Source organism: Aulonocara stuartgranti (genome assembly GCF_965226115.1).
Source record: "Aulonocara stuartgranti genome assembly, chromosome: 4".
NCBI classification, from domain to species: Eukaryota; Metazoa; Chordata; class Actinopteri; order Cichliformes; family Cichlidae; genus Aulonocara; species Aulonocara stuartgranti.
This window is the reverse complement of record NC_138942.1, coordinates 26,709,892-26,727,155: the sequence shown is the minus strand read 5'-3', so window position 1 is coordinate 26,727,155 and position 17,264 is coordinate 26,709,892. Positions and strand designations below refer to the sequence as shown.

The 17,264-nt window shown below is 44.9% G+C and overlaps 1 protein-coding gene across 3 annotated transcripts; it reads right to left on the bottom strand.

Moving 5' to 3' along the window:
* Nucleotides 1–1,231: 1,231 nt before the first annotated feature.
* Nucleotides 1,232–16,442, bottom strand: tcf20 (transcription factor 20). 3 transcript variants are annotated; one of them, XM_082531381.1, is made up of 6 exons: nucleotides 15,848–16,442; nucleotides 5,449–13,890; nucleotides 5,095–5,188; nucleotides 4,908–4,957; nucleotides 4,637–4,737; nucleotides 1,232–2,708 (listed from the first exon to the last, which is right to left on the bottom strand). In XM_082531381.1, exons 2-5 carry the CDS (start codon nucleotides 12,661–12,663, stop codon nucleotides 4,678–4,680), a joined length of 7,419 nt encoding a protein of 2,472 aa, XP_082387507.1. In that variant the 5' UTR covers nucleotides 12,664–13,890; nucleotides 15,848–16,442; the 3' UTR covers nucleotides 1,232–2,708; nucleotides 4,637–4,677. The 3 variants fall into 3 exon arrangements, with proteins under 3 accessions (XP_082387507.1, XP_082387505.1, XP_082387506.1); XM_082531379.1 differs by having other exon boundaries at nucleotides 4,894–4,957; nucleotides 15,848–16,441; XM_082531380.1 differs by having other exon boundaries at nucleotides 4,894–4,957; nucleotides 16,074–16,441.
* Nucleotides 16,443–17,264: the final 822 nt, after the last annotated feature.

Below are 17,264 nucleotides of genomic sequence, written 5' to 3'. Positions count from 1 at the left end.
TGATATACTTTAGCTTATGTAATCATAACCAAAGCATAGCTAAAGCTAGCTCCATTCCACTGTGTTGCATGTCTGTGCTTTTTCAGCTTAATTCACAGAGGTATTTGGGCTTTGATGTTTTTTGTGTAAAATAACCATTGTTATTATCACCACTTTTAGCAAATGTGTACCATTTATCTAGCAACCCAGTATTACCCACTTCACTCAATATTTCCATCTCATATAAACCATTTTAACCTTCAACCCTTTCCCCAGTGTTAGGTATTTTAACTATTTTAGTCACGTAAGAAAAACCTAAATGATGAATGCATACGATTCAACACAGGTGCACTTCATCATACAAAGCAGGTAACTGACATGCCACGCAGTGTGGTTGGACAGTCAGTTTGCTTAAGAAGGTTCTACATGAGCTGAGTGACCTGCAAGTATCTGTGGCAGCCATAAAACAGCCGGTGGAGTTCTCTACATACTAAAGTAAGGTGCTTTCCTTTAATACCTCCTTTAACAGAGGTTACACTAGACTAACCTTTATGAAAGAAGGAAAATAATACCAGCCAAAAATTCATAGCAATACTTTAAATACTCTTGAAAACCACACCCTTTGATTAGCATACTTAGAACTGTTATGAATACTCCACTCCTACACTGAGGGCACCTGGCAATTTTGTAACGTTATAGCAAGGTTTTTTTTCTTGCTTTATTTGAACATTTCCATCTTGATGGGAGTGGTGTCCCTGAGTGAAAGCGCTCTTATCTACAGGGTATGAGGTGGGGAATAGCTTAATTACTATGAAAAAAACATGCATTAGAAGAATGGACTTCCATCCAGAGTTCAGGAGAGTCGTATTAAAGCACACAATGGTTCACATGTTTTCCCCCCTTTTGACCAGTCTCCATGTCCAGCAACTGCTGGTGTTAGAAATTACAGTCCCAAACCATTTGAGACATCTTCTAAAACCTGTCTGATTACATCAGTATGCCGCTAAGCTTCACAGTCAACCAAAGTCAAGAAGAAACAAGAAAGGAAGTGTGCATGTGTACAGAAATGACTACAACTAATGTGGTTATTTTCCAAGAACTCACTGAGAACATAAAAGAGATAGAACGGCTGATTTGTAATAAAAGTAGAGAGAAAAATCGGGGGATAACCATGTTAGACGAACTTGAAACAGGCGGGTTTCCCAGAGGAACAGATGTGAAAACAAATATTTCAGGCATAAGAAGAGGAACATACGTGAAGCATTTTTAAGTGTATTCATAATTCATATACATATTGACAGGTTTCTAATACAGCATGGTTTTGATAGTGTAACTGTCTTTCAGCTTGACCTTTTTTTTCTTACAAGAATAACAATAAAAAATGATAAAGACAACACCATGTACGACTCACTTTTAAATTTTTATGGCAATGCTTCTTTTGAATGGATTTTGCATCTCCCGATTAGAATGCTGCCGTGTCACAGAAGTTTGAAACCATTCAAAAGTACTTGGTTAGGCTCGCCCTCGTTCATATGACACCCTCTCCAAAGTTCGCTTCCAAAAATGTCTGACGTCTGTCAGTCGAACGTAACTTTGCACGAACGTCTTACAAACGCGTGCATCCAGTTCCACACCAATAAAACCTCTTCAGTGTCCTGTCCTTCACCTTTTCCCAGCCGGCGTGGTTAAAGATGGCAGATGCACTTTAGTCCATAGTGTTATCTGCTCCTCTTACGAGCGTCTGTCCTTCTCTTTGCACATTATGAACTTTTTGTACTTGAAAAATAAGACTGTGTCCATCATTTTTCGTGAATACTATCTGTACCGTAAAAACCCCGGTGATGAAAAATAAGAACACTTTTCAAAAGGACCAAAAAATGGAATCAAAGACCCAGAAGTCAGCATTTTTTCTTTTTTTCAGTTTTTCCACACGCACTCAATTGCTCACTCATACACGACTTTAGAAAGGCAACAGATGTCCGTTCTCCAAGGCAATAATGTCTTTGTGGCAAACATGACCCTGACATTACAGACAACATCACTCTGGTTCCCCCCTCTCCAGGAATGAGGAAAAAAAATCCAATTAATGCGTAGACTGAATATAAAATGAGATACATCCATTTCATTTCCATGAGTAAATACTGATGAGGTTACAAAATAATGAGGACTAAAATAATAACTGTGATCATCCTAATATTATAAAAGGTAAAATACTAATTGTGAGAGGATACAAAGTTCTCTCCTTTCTTGGGTTTATCACCCAACTTGCTCCCAATATGTCAAAGCAAACAAAAGAAAAACAATAGAAAATACAGATGATGATGATAAGCATGAGTTAAACACTTTAAGGGTGTCACTGGAAAATTAAAGTAAGCCTAGAGAGGAAGGTTGTTTCTTTTGTTCTTTATAGCAGAGTTCCTTTAGTTCCTCTGTCAGTCTTGATGTTTTATCTCATCCCACTTCCATCTTTGTAGTCCTTTTCTTGTAGCTCCATGCCCCTGTGTTGCATGTCCATGGGGGGTTTTTTTGTTTTGTTTTTTTTTCTTTTTTCCGGCTTTTAAGTAAAGAGCAACAATTCTCCTAAAAAAAATGATTTTTCTCCCTCCATTGTCTTAAATGTAAATAATGCTGAATCTTGGTGAGAAATTGTACATTCCCTTTTGTTGTCCTCAGCCGCTGATGACAGGCCAGTCTTTTTCACATTTCTCGGTCTTCTATCCCAAACTAACCTAGGAGAGAAAGAAAAAGGCATAATGAAGCAAAAAGGATACGTTGCAGTTTCGAAAAACCTTAGCATGCCAGCAGCGTTGTACAAAACAGAGACGAGAGGCATCAGTTTCCATGAGGACAGGCTGGATTGGAAGTGAGGGGGAGGCAGCGACAGGCACAAGTACAGCCACTAAGGTGAGGTGAGGAGGAGGAGTGCGAGAGCTACATGATTTTTTTTCCCTCAATGCTACTCGAAGAAACCTGCCAACAAAGAGTGGCTGCTGTGTTGCTTTTTGGAATTTAAATGAACAGAGAAGGTATAAACGAGCCAGAGGCAACACATCCATCCATTAATGAGACAAAAGTGTCTCCACATCTTTTAATAATTAAACAAAAATAAAATGCAGCATGTGTTTGAACGTTTCTGTGGTAACTGAAGCCCTGTGTTGAGGCAGGCTTTCACACTGGAGCTGGTTGCGAGACAACGTAACATTATACACCAACATCCACTTCTACATGATTACATATAGATGACTGCTCCTAGCACACAAGCTCACAATGTGACAACTACGAGGTTTGACCCTTTAAGATCTAGCATAGAATCAAGAGCCAGAGCTTATCTCTATATTCTTACATGCTGTAGTGCCATTTCTGGCAGCATTTCAAGTTGCTATACACCAATACAACCATTATAGCCCAAACTTTAATAATATGTATGCATTAAGCGCATAGTAACTACACAAATTGCAAAAAAGTGCCAAAAAAAAAAAATATTGAAAATCGTTTTTGTTTTTACATATATTTCTAGTTAGAGAAATTTAAGAGGCTTATCCCTCAAATATGTAAATACAAAAAGGTTGCACAAAATAGTTTCCAACAACAGGAAATTCATTTTGAGTGTCTTAATAGTTTTATTTTTGAGATACACCAATTTTTATATACTGCAGGAAAAACGAAAATATTATAATGCAAATTTGCAAAAAAAAAAACAAAACAGCATGTGCATCAAAATAAACTATTTAAAGCAGTGCAATTTGATTTCTAAGCATCCCAGAAACTATACAGAAAAGCAAAAAGTCAAACATGACTTTTAAAAACACCAGCATAGGCTTATAAGGCCCTGGAGGTTAAAAAAAAGAAACCTACTTACAGTTTCGGGCAGGTAATGGCGGACATGCAATAGTTTGCGCTGACGTCCTTTTCCAACGCAGGAAGTGTTTCGAACAGCTGATCAGATCGGCAAAGCGTGTTTCTGGAATATTATGTTTTTGCTGCTGCAAGTGCTTTTTATGCAATTTTTGCAAACACCGGTCTTAAAGGGTTAAGAGGCTTTTTTTTAAAAGAAACAAGTAAACATGTAAATGGTTTTGGATGAGATCTGACAACGTTTGAAAGGATGAAAATCATTTTAAGAAAAGTAAACAGTATCGCTGTATTTTCTTTGAATTTTGCGTTTAAGGAGACAGACTAATTTTTTAAAGTGTTCTTGAGCATTGGCTGGTTTTATTTACTCATATTCAGTGCAGTTCTTGTGCCTGATTATTCAGACAAATGCTTTTTTTGTGTTTAAGGCACTTAACACTGACCTATGAACCATTCAGACATTAAAAAAGGCAATTTTTAAAATGTATTTTTGGGCACTCTGTTACTAGCAGCCTGTTGCTAAAAAGTGGAATCTGTGCAAAAGTATTTCGAAACATCAACAAGGTGATGAGGTATTAGTCATAAACTCAGGGTGGTGTGCAGTTTGTGCTTTAGGAAATGGAACAAAGAAAGAAGGAAATAAATCAAAAGAACAGAGAAAAGGCGACCATCGTCCAAAGAAAAGCTTTGAATAGAAGAAGAATAAAAGTGGTCGGACTGTATTGCATTGCATCCATTTATCATTTTACCATAGCTCAAGACTTTTGCACACTACTGTATCTTACATATACAGCTGTAAACTTACAGCTCCCAGACTCCTGTGTCTCTTCCTCCTCCCTGTTTCTCTCAGCCTCTCTCTGACTGCTCCAGGTACACTGACTTGGCAGGCCGGATGCTCTGGGTAAACTGAAAGAAGGGAAGGTTGGGGAAAAAAATAAAAACAGGACGAGATAAAAGTGTGAATTAAAGAAGACTGAAGATCCTGAAAGAAATGAGGGGTTCAGGCACTGATTTGGACGTGAAAAGTAAGATATCGCACTGAATTACAAAAAGAAAACGAACCTTTCCTTCTTTACCTTGTGCTTCGGACACCGCAGCGAGAAGTTATCTTCATTCAGAGAGCAATCTGGCAAACAGACAGATTTTCAAGACTCTAAGGACACTGCCATAGACTTTTTTCTTCTTCTTTTTTTTAATCCAACAACAGACTTTCACATCATTTTACTATTTCCAGTGCACTTGTGCAGTAATGCAGACACTCACCTGCTTCAATAGCACATAAGTAGTGGTAGCGAAGTGTACAGCCTTTACTATAGCAGCCCAGGGTTGAGCCAACCATCTCACAGTATGAGCAGGACTGAGAAAAGATGATATAAATACATAAAAACCATCAGATACAGAAAGACAGATACAATCTGAAAAAACTGATGAGCAAGCACACTTGATATACTGTATAGTACATGATCCACTGCAGTACTGGGTGTCTTATCAACATGCATGTATACGTGTGATTTTATTAAGCAGTGAAACCTACATAAATTTAAATAAAAAGCATAAATTTGTAATTCCCCCCTCCACCTCACCCCACCCCAAAAATGCCAAATATGTACAACTCACTGTTTCTCTGCCGCCATCTAGTGCTTCCTGCAGGCCATACAGTCTCCCATTGACAAGGTACACTCCACTGGTCCACACTATACATCCTTCATGGACCCACAGCTCCTCTGGATCCATGGGCATCTGAGGCAGTTGTGCCAGCTGTGCCAAGGGTCCCAGGGAATCCAAGGCCGGTGGAGGGGGCTGGAACGGCAGGGAGGCCTTACTGTTGGCTGGCACCATTCTGGGGGAATCCTCACTCGACTTGTGTCTCCTTTTAAAACGGGGATGCGAGGTCAGCTTTCTGTGCTGAGGTCGCTGCTGAGCTTCATCTGCAGGCTGCTGTTTCGGCGGCTGCTGCTGGTCGGTTTCAAGGTCTGGCTCTCTCTTAAGCTCAGGGATAGGTCTGATATCCAGATTCATATCCCAGGTTAGAGAGGTTTTAATGGCAGCGGACGAGGAGGAGGAGGAGGAAGAGGAAGAAGAAGAGGCAGCGTTACTGTGCTTGTCAGCCACATGCGTCATCATTTCCTCCCTCCCAGCTGGAGAAGCAGTTCTGACTGTAGTGTTAAGAGAAGCAGGGTTTGAATCCAGATTGAAGGCATAGTTGCTCTCAGATGAGGGCTTGGTAAACTGAGCATCTTGTGTTTGTGTGTCTTGGATTGTAGTCAAAGGGTTTGAGCTCACGTCTGAATTTGGTCCTGTTTTGTTTGTGCCTGTGGTTGCCTGACATTGCCTGACCTGGGGCTGATTCTTGGGGAGCTTTGCAGCATATTCAGCTGGGTAGAAAGGCCCGTAGAGATCTCCGAGGTGTTTGTAATTTGCCCATTTCTGACACAGGCAACACAGCAGGCGGCCGGAGTGATTGGTCTCCGTAATCACAGGGCCTGAAACAACATAGCCAGATGAAGGAAGTGCTTTTCCTGACTGAAGTGTAGTTTCCACCTCGTCCGTCTCCCGTTTCTCTGATTCTCTGTCTCTCCTAGATAACTGGGAGGAAAGAGCCGAGGTCAGGAGGCATTCAATTCCACTCCCACCAGCTTTCCCTCCAACTGCGCTGCGCTCTCCTTTCATCTTGTCCTCCTCAGCGTTCACAATGGTGCACACCGCCCCTATCTCTGGTACTTTTTTCTCCACGTGTATGTGGGGAACAAACAAGCCCTTTCTGTTAGGATCTGCAAAAGCTCTATTTGCGCCTAAAGGTGTATCTGGATCGTCTTTGGCCACTGAGGGCGTTGCCGCTGCCGCTCCTCGCCGCCTCCTCCTCTGCCGCCCTCTTGCTTCCAGGGGCTCGTCTTCATCTTTGACGCCTCTGCGTCTTCGCCGCACAGGTTTGACCTCGATCTCCGGCTGGGTGTCCTCGCTCTCGACGTCCACCTTCACTACCTGGGTTAACACAGGTGGGGCCAGCGGAGGAGTGGTTTTACTGTCTGGCAGAGGGGGTGCTGGCGGGGCTGTTGTGGTTGTTGTTGTTGTTGTTGTGCTGCTGCTGCTGCTGCTGCTGTTGGTAGTCTGCATTGTTGGTGGAGTTGTGGGAGCAGCTGTAGCTGGAATGGCCGGTGCTGGAGGAGTGCTCAAAGTTGCATTCTGTGTTTGGACTTGAGACTGAGCGCTAGCTTGTGTTTGGACTTGGTTTTGGGCCCGTTTTTGTTTATTCACACTCCCAACAGGCCTGCCTTTTTTCTTGCCAGATGGGAAATAGCCTTTAGGCACAACACTCTCTAGCGGCTTTGAATCTTGTGGTGACAGACTGGACCTACCGGAGGACATCTGATGCTGCCTGTTGAGCATGTGCCCTTGAGCCTGGCCGTGGTGGGGCGGAGTGGTGCCATAGTAGTCGCTGCCAGGATAATCATCAAATCCCATGCCAGATTCTTGAAGTTTCTGTCGAAGAAGGTTAGCGGCAGACTGCTCTCCTCTCCTCGTCTCAAGCTGCTGGTACGTGTTGGTGAAATGCTGAATGTCTGACAGGGCAGACGAAGATGGAGGTGGGGAACCCTGAACCGGGCGAGGAAGAGGTGGAGGAGGAGGCAGTGGTCCGAGCAAAGCAAAATCCTCCTTGTCGCCAGATGCCGATGCCACAGCAGCACCTAATCCAAAGTCAAAGTCCTGTTGTTTGAGGGGCTGAGACGTCTGGTGGGGATCGCATGGGTAAGCTGATGGAGGTAGAGGCCCAGTTTCGTCAACGCCTCTAAAGGGAATCATGTCGTTTAATGAGTGACTTTCATCCATGTAACTATCGTCCCCTCCTGGAACCCTGGGGAAATGTGGCAAGTCTTGGTCCTGCGAGTCATTAAATGTTGGTATTTCGGAGTGAGAGAAGCCTGGGTAATGATTTGACTCATCATCAGTATGGCCTGCTGGCTTTTTAATATTTGGTGTGATTTTCTGCACTATTGCCTCTAGTTTCAAACCACGTCCTTTTCTGGGAGGCAAAGCCTTAGTGTTGCCACTGGATGGAGACAGAGGTTGGGAATAGGTGCTGTCTCTTGGCAGAGGGGATGAGAGCCTGGGACATGGAATATCTGAACTGGATGAGTCATCTTCGTTGTGATGGCCAAGCTCAGACTGGGCCCCAGGAGAGTGATGTGAATTTGTGGCGGCCCTCTGTTGAGACACATCCTGGAGTTGCCTTTTGGCGGGAATGGGAGAGATAAAAGAGCGAACTCTCCTCCGTAATATTAGCGGATTTGTGTCTCCGGAGCCCCCGGCTTTGGTCTGATGCTGCACCTGTGGCTGGGTGGAATTCACGTCAGCAGGAGACTTGGTGGAGCTGGGTGGAGGAGGTGGGCAGGGATGTTTGGCTTCTTCTGTGGCTACTCTGGAGACCTCAGGTTCGGCGGCATTTTGGCCGTGAGGCATCTGCGGCAGAACGGGGCCGTGTGAAACAGGAGTTGGAGGAAGGAGAGGGGGAGGTGGTGGGGGAGGAGGAGGAGGAGGAGGAGGAGGCTGCGCTCTGAAGTAGTCCCCCTCCATCATTCGAACACCTTCTCTTCCGGAGTGTGTCGACTCCCACATTTTCATGTCATAGTAGGCGCTTTGATGATGGAGGGAAGGTTTGCCAGCGTGCGTTTCACTTGGCATGTCAGTTTGAGAGATCATCCTCTGTCTCTGCTCTGACTGGCTGACTTTATGTCTTCCAGGGGACAAGCTGGGCTGCATCATCATCTCCTTGGTGGGCCTGCTCATCGCTTTTACCCAGTCACTCATTTCATGGTGATGAGGTGGGCCGTGAGGGTGAGGATACATTTGAAGCTTAGATGCAGCTTGAGCTGAAGGGGACAGACTGTGGTATGGATGATGGGAGGGAAAATGAGGATTGCTGCGTGACATCATATTGCCCTCTCTTGAATCTCCATATCGATATCCAGGAAATGTGCTGCTGCTGCCAGCTGACAGATCAACGCCGTGAAGGTACGGCTGATGCCTTGACGGCGAAGTTAAAGGATTAGTGTTCATAGGATGAGAAGGCAAGGGGGGAATATCAACATTACTTCGCCTATAGGGGTCAGCATTCATTACAACTGATGAATGGATCGACTTGGAATGATACTCCGTGTCTGCCTCATTAGCCCCACCACTTCCTTGCTGCTCAGTTTGCAAATTTGGAGCTTCCACCCCAGTCTCTTTTGATGCAGTTTCCATTTTCATTACTTGTTTCTCTCCCGTATCCTTTTTAGTTAGATCACTGGCTGCTGCTGCTGGAGAGGAAAATGGCTGTTGAATCACAGAAGCTCCACTCTGACTTTTCTCCCGCTCTCTCTCTCTGTCGCTCTCTCTGTCCCTCTCTGGTGTGCTGCGTCGGTTTGGCGACACATCACAGATGACAGAGCGTCGCTCTGATGGGGCTAATATGCAGCCTGATGATTTCTGAGGCTCAGTTTGACCACCGCTGCCGGTTAGTGGCTCTGGCTCTTGCAAAAGGAGCTCCTGCACAGCAGAGGATGGAGTGGAGACATTAGATAAGGCTTTTCTTGGTGGTAGAGAGTAGTCAGCTAAGTTTATGTGTTTTGTTGCTGCTTGCTGAGACTCGGCCTGTGGTAAATGGCCCTGGGACACACCCACCTCTGTTTTCTCAGCATTTTGCATAATCTTAGCGTTTGACATTTCTGACTTCACTGAGGACTGAGGCTCTGTGGTAAAATCAGGCTCGCTTCCATGCCGCTGGCTTTGGGGTTTTCCAGCGCTACCCATTTGAGCTGAACCCTCAGTTGCTCCACTCTGCATTCTCATACCTTCAGCCATGCCATATGATGGGTGTCTGGACTGAAACTGCTGATGAACTTGAAGATGTGAAGAAAATGCCTGTTCTGGTCTCCCATAGCGACGATCTAAATTGTAACCTTGAAGGACCTCTTGCAAAAGGCTTGGGAATTGCTGAAGCTGTGCATTCTCCTCGAGACCTTTAGCCCCTGATCCCTGGCCTCGCTTCACCAAAGCCTCTGCTACAGAACCACTGTCTTTCTGATGCACAGGTCCGAAACTAGGTTGTGACTGTTGGTATCCTAAATATCTTGGATTTGAATCCATCACACCCACTGGGCCAGGCCTCCCTTTGTTCTTCAAGGATAAATCTGAGCCATATGTTGATTCAGGGTAGCCATACTTATGCGGGCCAGACTGGGAAGGATTATGAGGCCGTCCGAAGTTTGATTTCTGGTAATGGGATGAATACAGACTGAGGTCTATGCCTTCATCGCCATTATGACTGCTCGACTCTCTTAAATAAGAGTGTGAGTGTTTCTCTTCTATACAGTTGTCCTGGGGATTCTTGCTTTTTTCTGTGAGACTTCCCTCAGACCGAGCGGAAACAATCACTCCAACACTACTGGCGTTGTGCTGCTCCTCAGACGTGTGCTTTTCTTCCCTCTCGTTACTGTGTAATCTGGATGTGGAGTGAACCCTATTCTCTTTGTCCTGTCCATTTTGTGTATCGACTTCCCCATCCCGCTGCATTTGGCTGCTGCCTTTCACGGTTTTATCAGCTACACCGTCGCTTTCATTTTTAATGACTTCATTTTTAATTTCTAGTGTCTTCTTATTGCCACCTCTGCGGTCATTGTATGCTGCCCCAGACTCTGGGACACAGTTTGGCTGAGGGGGAATACTGGAGGAAGTGGATGAGGAAACTGGAGGCATCGGATGTGAGCTTGGGCCAGTCTCTGACGACTGATACACAAAGGATGGAGATGACGATGAAGCAGGAATATGAGCTTCATTTGCCTTCGCTTCAGAGGCAACTGGATCCTTTGATGAATCAGAGGTGATTACTTTGACATTTGATGTTTGTCCAGTCTGTGGTTGGCTTTGGCTCTGTGACTGAGGGTGAGAGCCAGCTGCTTCAGATCCACTGCTTGCACCGCTCATCTGCCTCACTCTCCCATGTTCCCCCTCAGAAAACTGCTCCTCTCGCTCCACCTTGGTTCCTGAGGAGCCTTCGACTGACAACAATGAGGAGTCTTCATCCACCCCGACATCTATGCTGGCTCCATCTCCGGCCCCTACTGCACTTCCATCTTTGACCGTGCTGGTGCTCGAGGCTGCGCTTGCATTGCGACTCCTCGGCTGTGATGGGAGCACGCTATACGTCGCCTGTTGCATCTGTCCGCTTTCTTTCTTCTTAGGTGAAAGCACTGTGTCAGTAAGGACCATGTGCTGAACTGTGTTTGGTAAATTGGCTACTTGTGAGCTCAAGGCATTAAGACTATTCAAGCCGGCATCCTGCATTCTGTCAACTGAAGAGGATGAATAAACAGAAGAACCTTCGTCTCGGGATCCAATTCCCGTGCCTAGCCCCATTTTACTGCGGCCTGTTGGAGGGAGATTGCTCCCTCCGGCTGCACTCATGCTGTGAGGTTTATGACTGCCACTGCTACCACAACTACTGATGCTGCTATTAGAGTTGGGTGTGGGACTTAACTGAGGCATAGTCTGCAGTAATCTACCATGACCATGGCTGCTACGAGGGTTTGATGTAGGAGGATGTGAAGGACCATGACCTGAGGGGGTTCCATGTGCCTCTGAGACACCCATCAAAGGGGAAGGAGAGGAGCTACAGCTGGGGGAGTGCACTGCCGATGCAGCTGGAGAGGGATTGGAAATTGGGCTAAAGTTTTGGTTAATTTGAGTTTGTTGCGCATTGGGATGCATTGGAGATTTGGTTATTTCTTGGGATGCTGGCTGAGGTATACTGGGATTGGAGGCCTGATGATGTTTAGCATATACAGAGCCTGGAGACTGGCCCTGCATCTTGAGAGGTGTGTCATAACCTATCCCTAAATTGTGCTGCGAGTTGCGGTGCTGTAGTGTGGCTTGCTTGTGAAGTGAATGTGTCTGTGGGGAATATCCAGGATAATTTGAAGCATGGTAACTTTGTTGAACATTCTCCATTGGCCCCACATTGTTAGCAGCAACTGAACTGGAGACTGAATTTGAACTGGAGTTGACACTGGGAGAACTGTTGACTTTGGGATCGAACCCAGCGCTGGCAGCCCCGTCGAGATATCTCTGTGGAGGGGGGCTGTACATTCCTGATGACCCCGTGGATGCGCCACCCTGGGGAGAGTAGTGCGGGTACTGATGGGTCATTCTATGTCCAGAGTGTGGATAGCTCCTATGCTGCTGTCCATGATGGATAGCTGGGAAGGTTTGCCCATGCTGGCGGTGCTGCATCTGAGAACCTGGCACTGGCTGCATTGCAGGGTTCTGACTCATATTATACTGATGAGAGGGAGAGAACGCTCCAGTACCTCCTCCTGAACCAGCACTAGAGGCATAGTCTACTGGATATGGCGACATCAGGCCAGATGACGGTGCAGAGCTAGATCCGGGATGCCGGTACTGGTGAGGTATATGTCCATCAATATTGGGGTACCCAAAACCGTAGCCCATACCTCCCCTTCTGTGCCTGTCCTTTCCACCCACTGGAAAATAGTAATCCATGGTCTCTTTCCTGTAAGGGTTATTACTGCTGCCACTGTGAATGTTACCCTGTGTTGGTGTTGGCTCCACAGCTCCTCTGTTTCTAGCACTGTAAACAAGCATGTGGCTGGCTTGACTTGGGTGGTGATGGCCTCTGTGCAGGCTCTGCTGGTGCATCCCTGCATAATCATCTGTCATCCTCGGGGATATCTGGGGCTCTGCTGGCTGTGGGGGATAGGGAGGTACGCCTCCACCCCTCCCACTGAACCCAGGGGGGAGAGAGGGGGGAACTGGACTGTTAGGAAAATTCTGCATTGTTCAGAAAACTAAAATATCTGTTAGTGTTTATATCAGGGAATGATTCCGATCAGAAACTGGAAGGCTTATGACAGTATGAATAAATGACAAAGAGAGAGTCTACGGCCTGTCAGGAAAAGAAAGAAATGCTTTTGAAATCCACCAAAGAGCAAAGCAATACATATACACATACATATATGTATATATTGCAGCTGTAATAATCACTTTTGTAGTGCCAGCAGTGGATCGGGAGGTTAAACTTAGGATGACATCTCCAGTTTTGGAAAAAGGTCAAACTGCAAAAACTGTACTTTTTAAATGTGAACGTGTACTTTCCAACGGGGGAAAAATGTTCACTTAACAGCTGGGTCTTAGAAAACAGATTCTTCTTTAAGATTTATGTCGTGAAGCAGCTTTCTACTTCAAAAAAAAATTAGAAGATTAAAAATGAGCAGTCATTCCCATGAAGCTGAAGCAGTTTGGCACCGAACAGGCAAAAGATATGGATGATTGCCACATCACCATGTGAGTTTTTCAACCTTAAATGTCTTTACGCATATGAACTCCACACTAATAACAGCTCAAGCAGGCAGAGTTATTTCTGGGTTTAAACGGTGTTACGATCCAACACGGTCTTGCAAAATGGAAAAAAACAAAAAAACAAAAAAATATCTCATTAAAACCATCGAGATTGTGCTCCGTCGCGGCGATCCTTCAGTTCGTCAAAGCGTGTAAGACTGCTGGGACTTGACTCACACCTGTGTGAGACAAAAACTCCAGTAATGGAATCAAGTGGTCTGAATCAAGACCCTCACTCAACATCATCCCAGAGGCGAACGCTCCATGGATATATTCACATCGGCTCTTGGATACAGAGTCCAACGCTTTTTCAGGCGTTCGTTTTCTCGGTCTCTCCTTTTTGGATTTCCTTTTTTAGTTTTTTGCAACTGCATGCAATCATCTGGACTGTAGAAGTATTTGATCCCTATATAGTGACCGTTCTCTCCTTGCCTCCACACATCTTGATGCTTTCCTGTGTCTTCAGCACTTAGCCATCTTACCTTTGTTTTTTTCTGTCAACCATCATTTAATTCTACCTAGTTCCATGGCAACAGTTTTCCAAAAGGAGGGTAATCCATTTATTCCACTTCAGGTTGAGTCAATTCATGCTCCTGTTTTCTGTTTCTCTTCAGTATTTCCATGCAGATGTGTTCATTTCCCATGAACTGCTGACCAGAAAAAAACCTGTTGTCAAAAAAAAAAAGAAAAGATAAATCAAATGCGTGCAGATGTAATGCGCCAACATTTATTAAATATACCTCCTGCTAAAGCTCTGTTGTCGTAGGTAAATATTTATAACTAGCAGTGCACTGATTGCTCACAGGGCAATAGCAAAGTGCATTTTGGGCTAATTGACAGTTTTATACTTATATATTGCATATAGTACTTTATTAATTAATTAACTGCAACGACTCAGTGGTAAATACAACATATACGTAACACTAACAAAAAAAAAAACCCCTCATACTTTATTTTCAAATGATTGATCTGGGGTCACATATTATCTCAGCATTTCTCATAAGTGCACTTTATTTTCCAGTCAGCCGCATAAATATTACGCTGCACTATTGCAAATGCATTTGCAAAAAAGGGCAATAATCTAAACATGACTTAATGTTGCACAAGCAATCTCATTCAACTTCTGTCTTCTCTACTTAAAAGGCTTTCTGGTCTCGTATCATCGCTTCTCTTTTATCATTCTCTGCGAGTACAGCTTTTACTTTGGTCCACACTTTAACAATGCATGCTTAAGGCGTCTCTTGTGACTGATAAACAGACTTGGTGGCTGAAAGGAGGGTAATCAACAGTCTCTGAGTGAGGCAACAAAATACTCATCCTCACAGGTAAACAACCAACCCTGTGGAGTCAAGACAGAAGCAGTCCATCTGTCCTCTTTTTAAAATGAGAAAAGGAGACCATTAACCTTAATGTGCTTAACTTGTTTTTAAATGATTTAATTGTTATGGGTGATAATTAAAGGGATGATGCCACCTTTATGGGGTTAGTGCCTTTAATTGTCATGTGTGACATAAGCCTCAATTGTATGTCTCTAATACACTGTAAAATTGTTAATGGCCCTAAAACAACTTTGGATGGCTTCTCCCACTGTGGGGACTTTAACTGAGCAACATTATTGGGCATCACTAGAAGCTGCAAGAAAAACATGACAATGAGCAGGGACCATGTGAGGTTGCAAAACAAACCGATCACACCGTGTCAATCGGACTGAGTCAAACCACACAGCACCATCAAACAGGTCTGATCAAATGCTCCGACGGTCACAGTTAAGGTACACCGGCGATGCAGAGCAACAGCTAAAGTTAGGTGGAGACACTTGGTTTCCATCCTTCTGTGAGCTCACGCTTAGGTTATGGACAGATTATTAATTAATCAAAGCAGCTCGCCGAGCACGACCAGGCGGCAGCATTCATAACACAGAGAGCAGTGCAGCAGCAGCAATAATAAAAACTGGCTCAGTGCAGTCTGTCAGCAAGTCAATCAGCTGCATGGCTGCCTAATTGATACGCAGACGCAATGTTTTTGCAGATAATTATCAAACGCTAGCTCCGTTTTATCTGGACAATTTGTCGTCTCAGACTGCCATCAACAAAACACAGGCTTTTGCACCACAACCTTAGTGGCTATATTAGCCAGTAGCAAGGTATACGCATTACAATTAGCCTTTTAGTGCTGCCTCTTTTTTTCTTTTTAGCTCCTTTAGGTTAGCGTTAGCAACAATACCTCAAATGCTGCATATTAAAATTGTAAGCTAGCCGCATATGTTGAGAGCTAGCTAAGCTAGAACCTCCAGTTAGCATTGTAGCAAGGCAGCTAATTTGCGTTTCTTGCATTTAAGACCCTGCACAAAAGAGTAGTTACAGCAGGCTAAAGGAACAGGGGCAGCCAAGCAGCGTTTAGCCACAAATAGAGAAGTGATTAGGTGCAGATGTTCCCCCCTCACATTATTCAGTGGGGCTGTGAGTAAATGGGTTAGCTAGCATAAATAAGAGACCTGGTGTGGGCACTGCAACAGAAAAATTGCCGTCACGCAGCCAGATATTTTTCTTGAATAAACAGAGCTAACGTTTGCCAGGGAGAGGCAAGTCACTCAGAGACAGGCTAGCTAACACACTGTAGATACCTGAAAACGTAGCAATACAGGCCCCTCGAAGAGTGAAAGGCTGTTTTGTGACAATCCCGCTGCTGTGGCAGGAAACCCCAGTCTAGAGTCGACTCCTCCGCCGCTTTTCCCTCAGCGCTTTTGAGTCCAGACAACCCCGACCAGCGGCGGCGAAGTCGGGGGCCCCGTCACGACACTTAGATCCCGGGCCTTTCTTCCGATCCCCCCTTTTTTCTTTTGTCCTCACCTCCAAAAAATGATGAGAGCGGAGCACAATCGGGGTGCCTGTGGGTCCCGTAACCAGCGAGGTCCATACACCCCCGCCCCCTCCCCTCTTGTTCCCTCGCCTCTCGCTCTCTCTCTCCCCCCCCTCTTTCACACACCGCTTAGGTGATTCCACCTATCTCGAAGTAAAATTAAACACATTGCCCTCGCACGAGCCTCCATCAGCACGCGAAGCTTTCAGACGTCAGTTTCCGTCACTAAATTGCATTTGCATGCCTTCATCAGTAGCTCGACTCATTCGTTTTCCTGTTGGACTACTGTTTTTTTCCCCTTCTTCTTGCAACAGAAAGACCGCCTTAAAAATGCATACACACTCATATTCCTGCACCCCCTCCCTCATCTCTCTCCATCACATCCCTCCCTCCCTGCCTCCCTCTCTCAAGCTTTTGCTATTTCATTGATTTTTACCTATGTCTACAATCAAATCCAAGACTATCCTAATATAGCAAAAGGCAAATTTTGCATGTGTGTCTGAGTATGTTGCCTCTGCCCCTTTGTTCTTATTTCATCTCAAGTGAAAGTGAATTAGCCTGATGAAGGCACCATGGCTACAAAGGCAACATGGAGAGGAGACGGGGCTGGATGGAATGGTAGGTTAATGAAGAAGGCAACAAATGAAAGGCAATTTGTGAGCAAAGAGGTGCGCCTGTATTAGAGGAAGATTGCAGTGCAGTGGACGAAGTTCACAGTGGTCTCTTAATGCTCAAACAGATCTATTACACACACAGTGCAGCTGTATTTCCCCTGTTTTGGCACAAAGAAAAGCCACTTAAGTCATTATGATAATAATATGTAACCATTGGTTAATGTTTGACAGGACAGACTCAGAATATCATCATGGCCGGGACAACAATATAGGTGCTACAAACAATCCTTTTCCCATTAAATTTATTGTGTTGTCTGTGCCTCAGCTTTTCTGCTCTCACACAGGGCCACTGAGTGCAGTACAGACCCACTCACACTCTCCTGCCATCATAATTACGTGCCCTATGCCCTCCATCCATGGTGCTGCACTTTTAATATACTGCAGTGTGTGTTACATGCAAACACGCATTCTGCCTGTGCGTCCGTGTGTGTGTGTGCAGCTCTCTTCATACTCTCTCTTCCTTTCACCACATGTATTGAAAAACACACACGCACATACTGGCAAGAC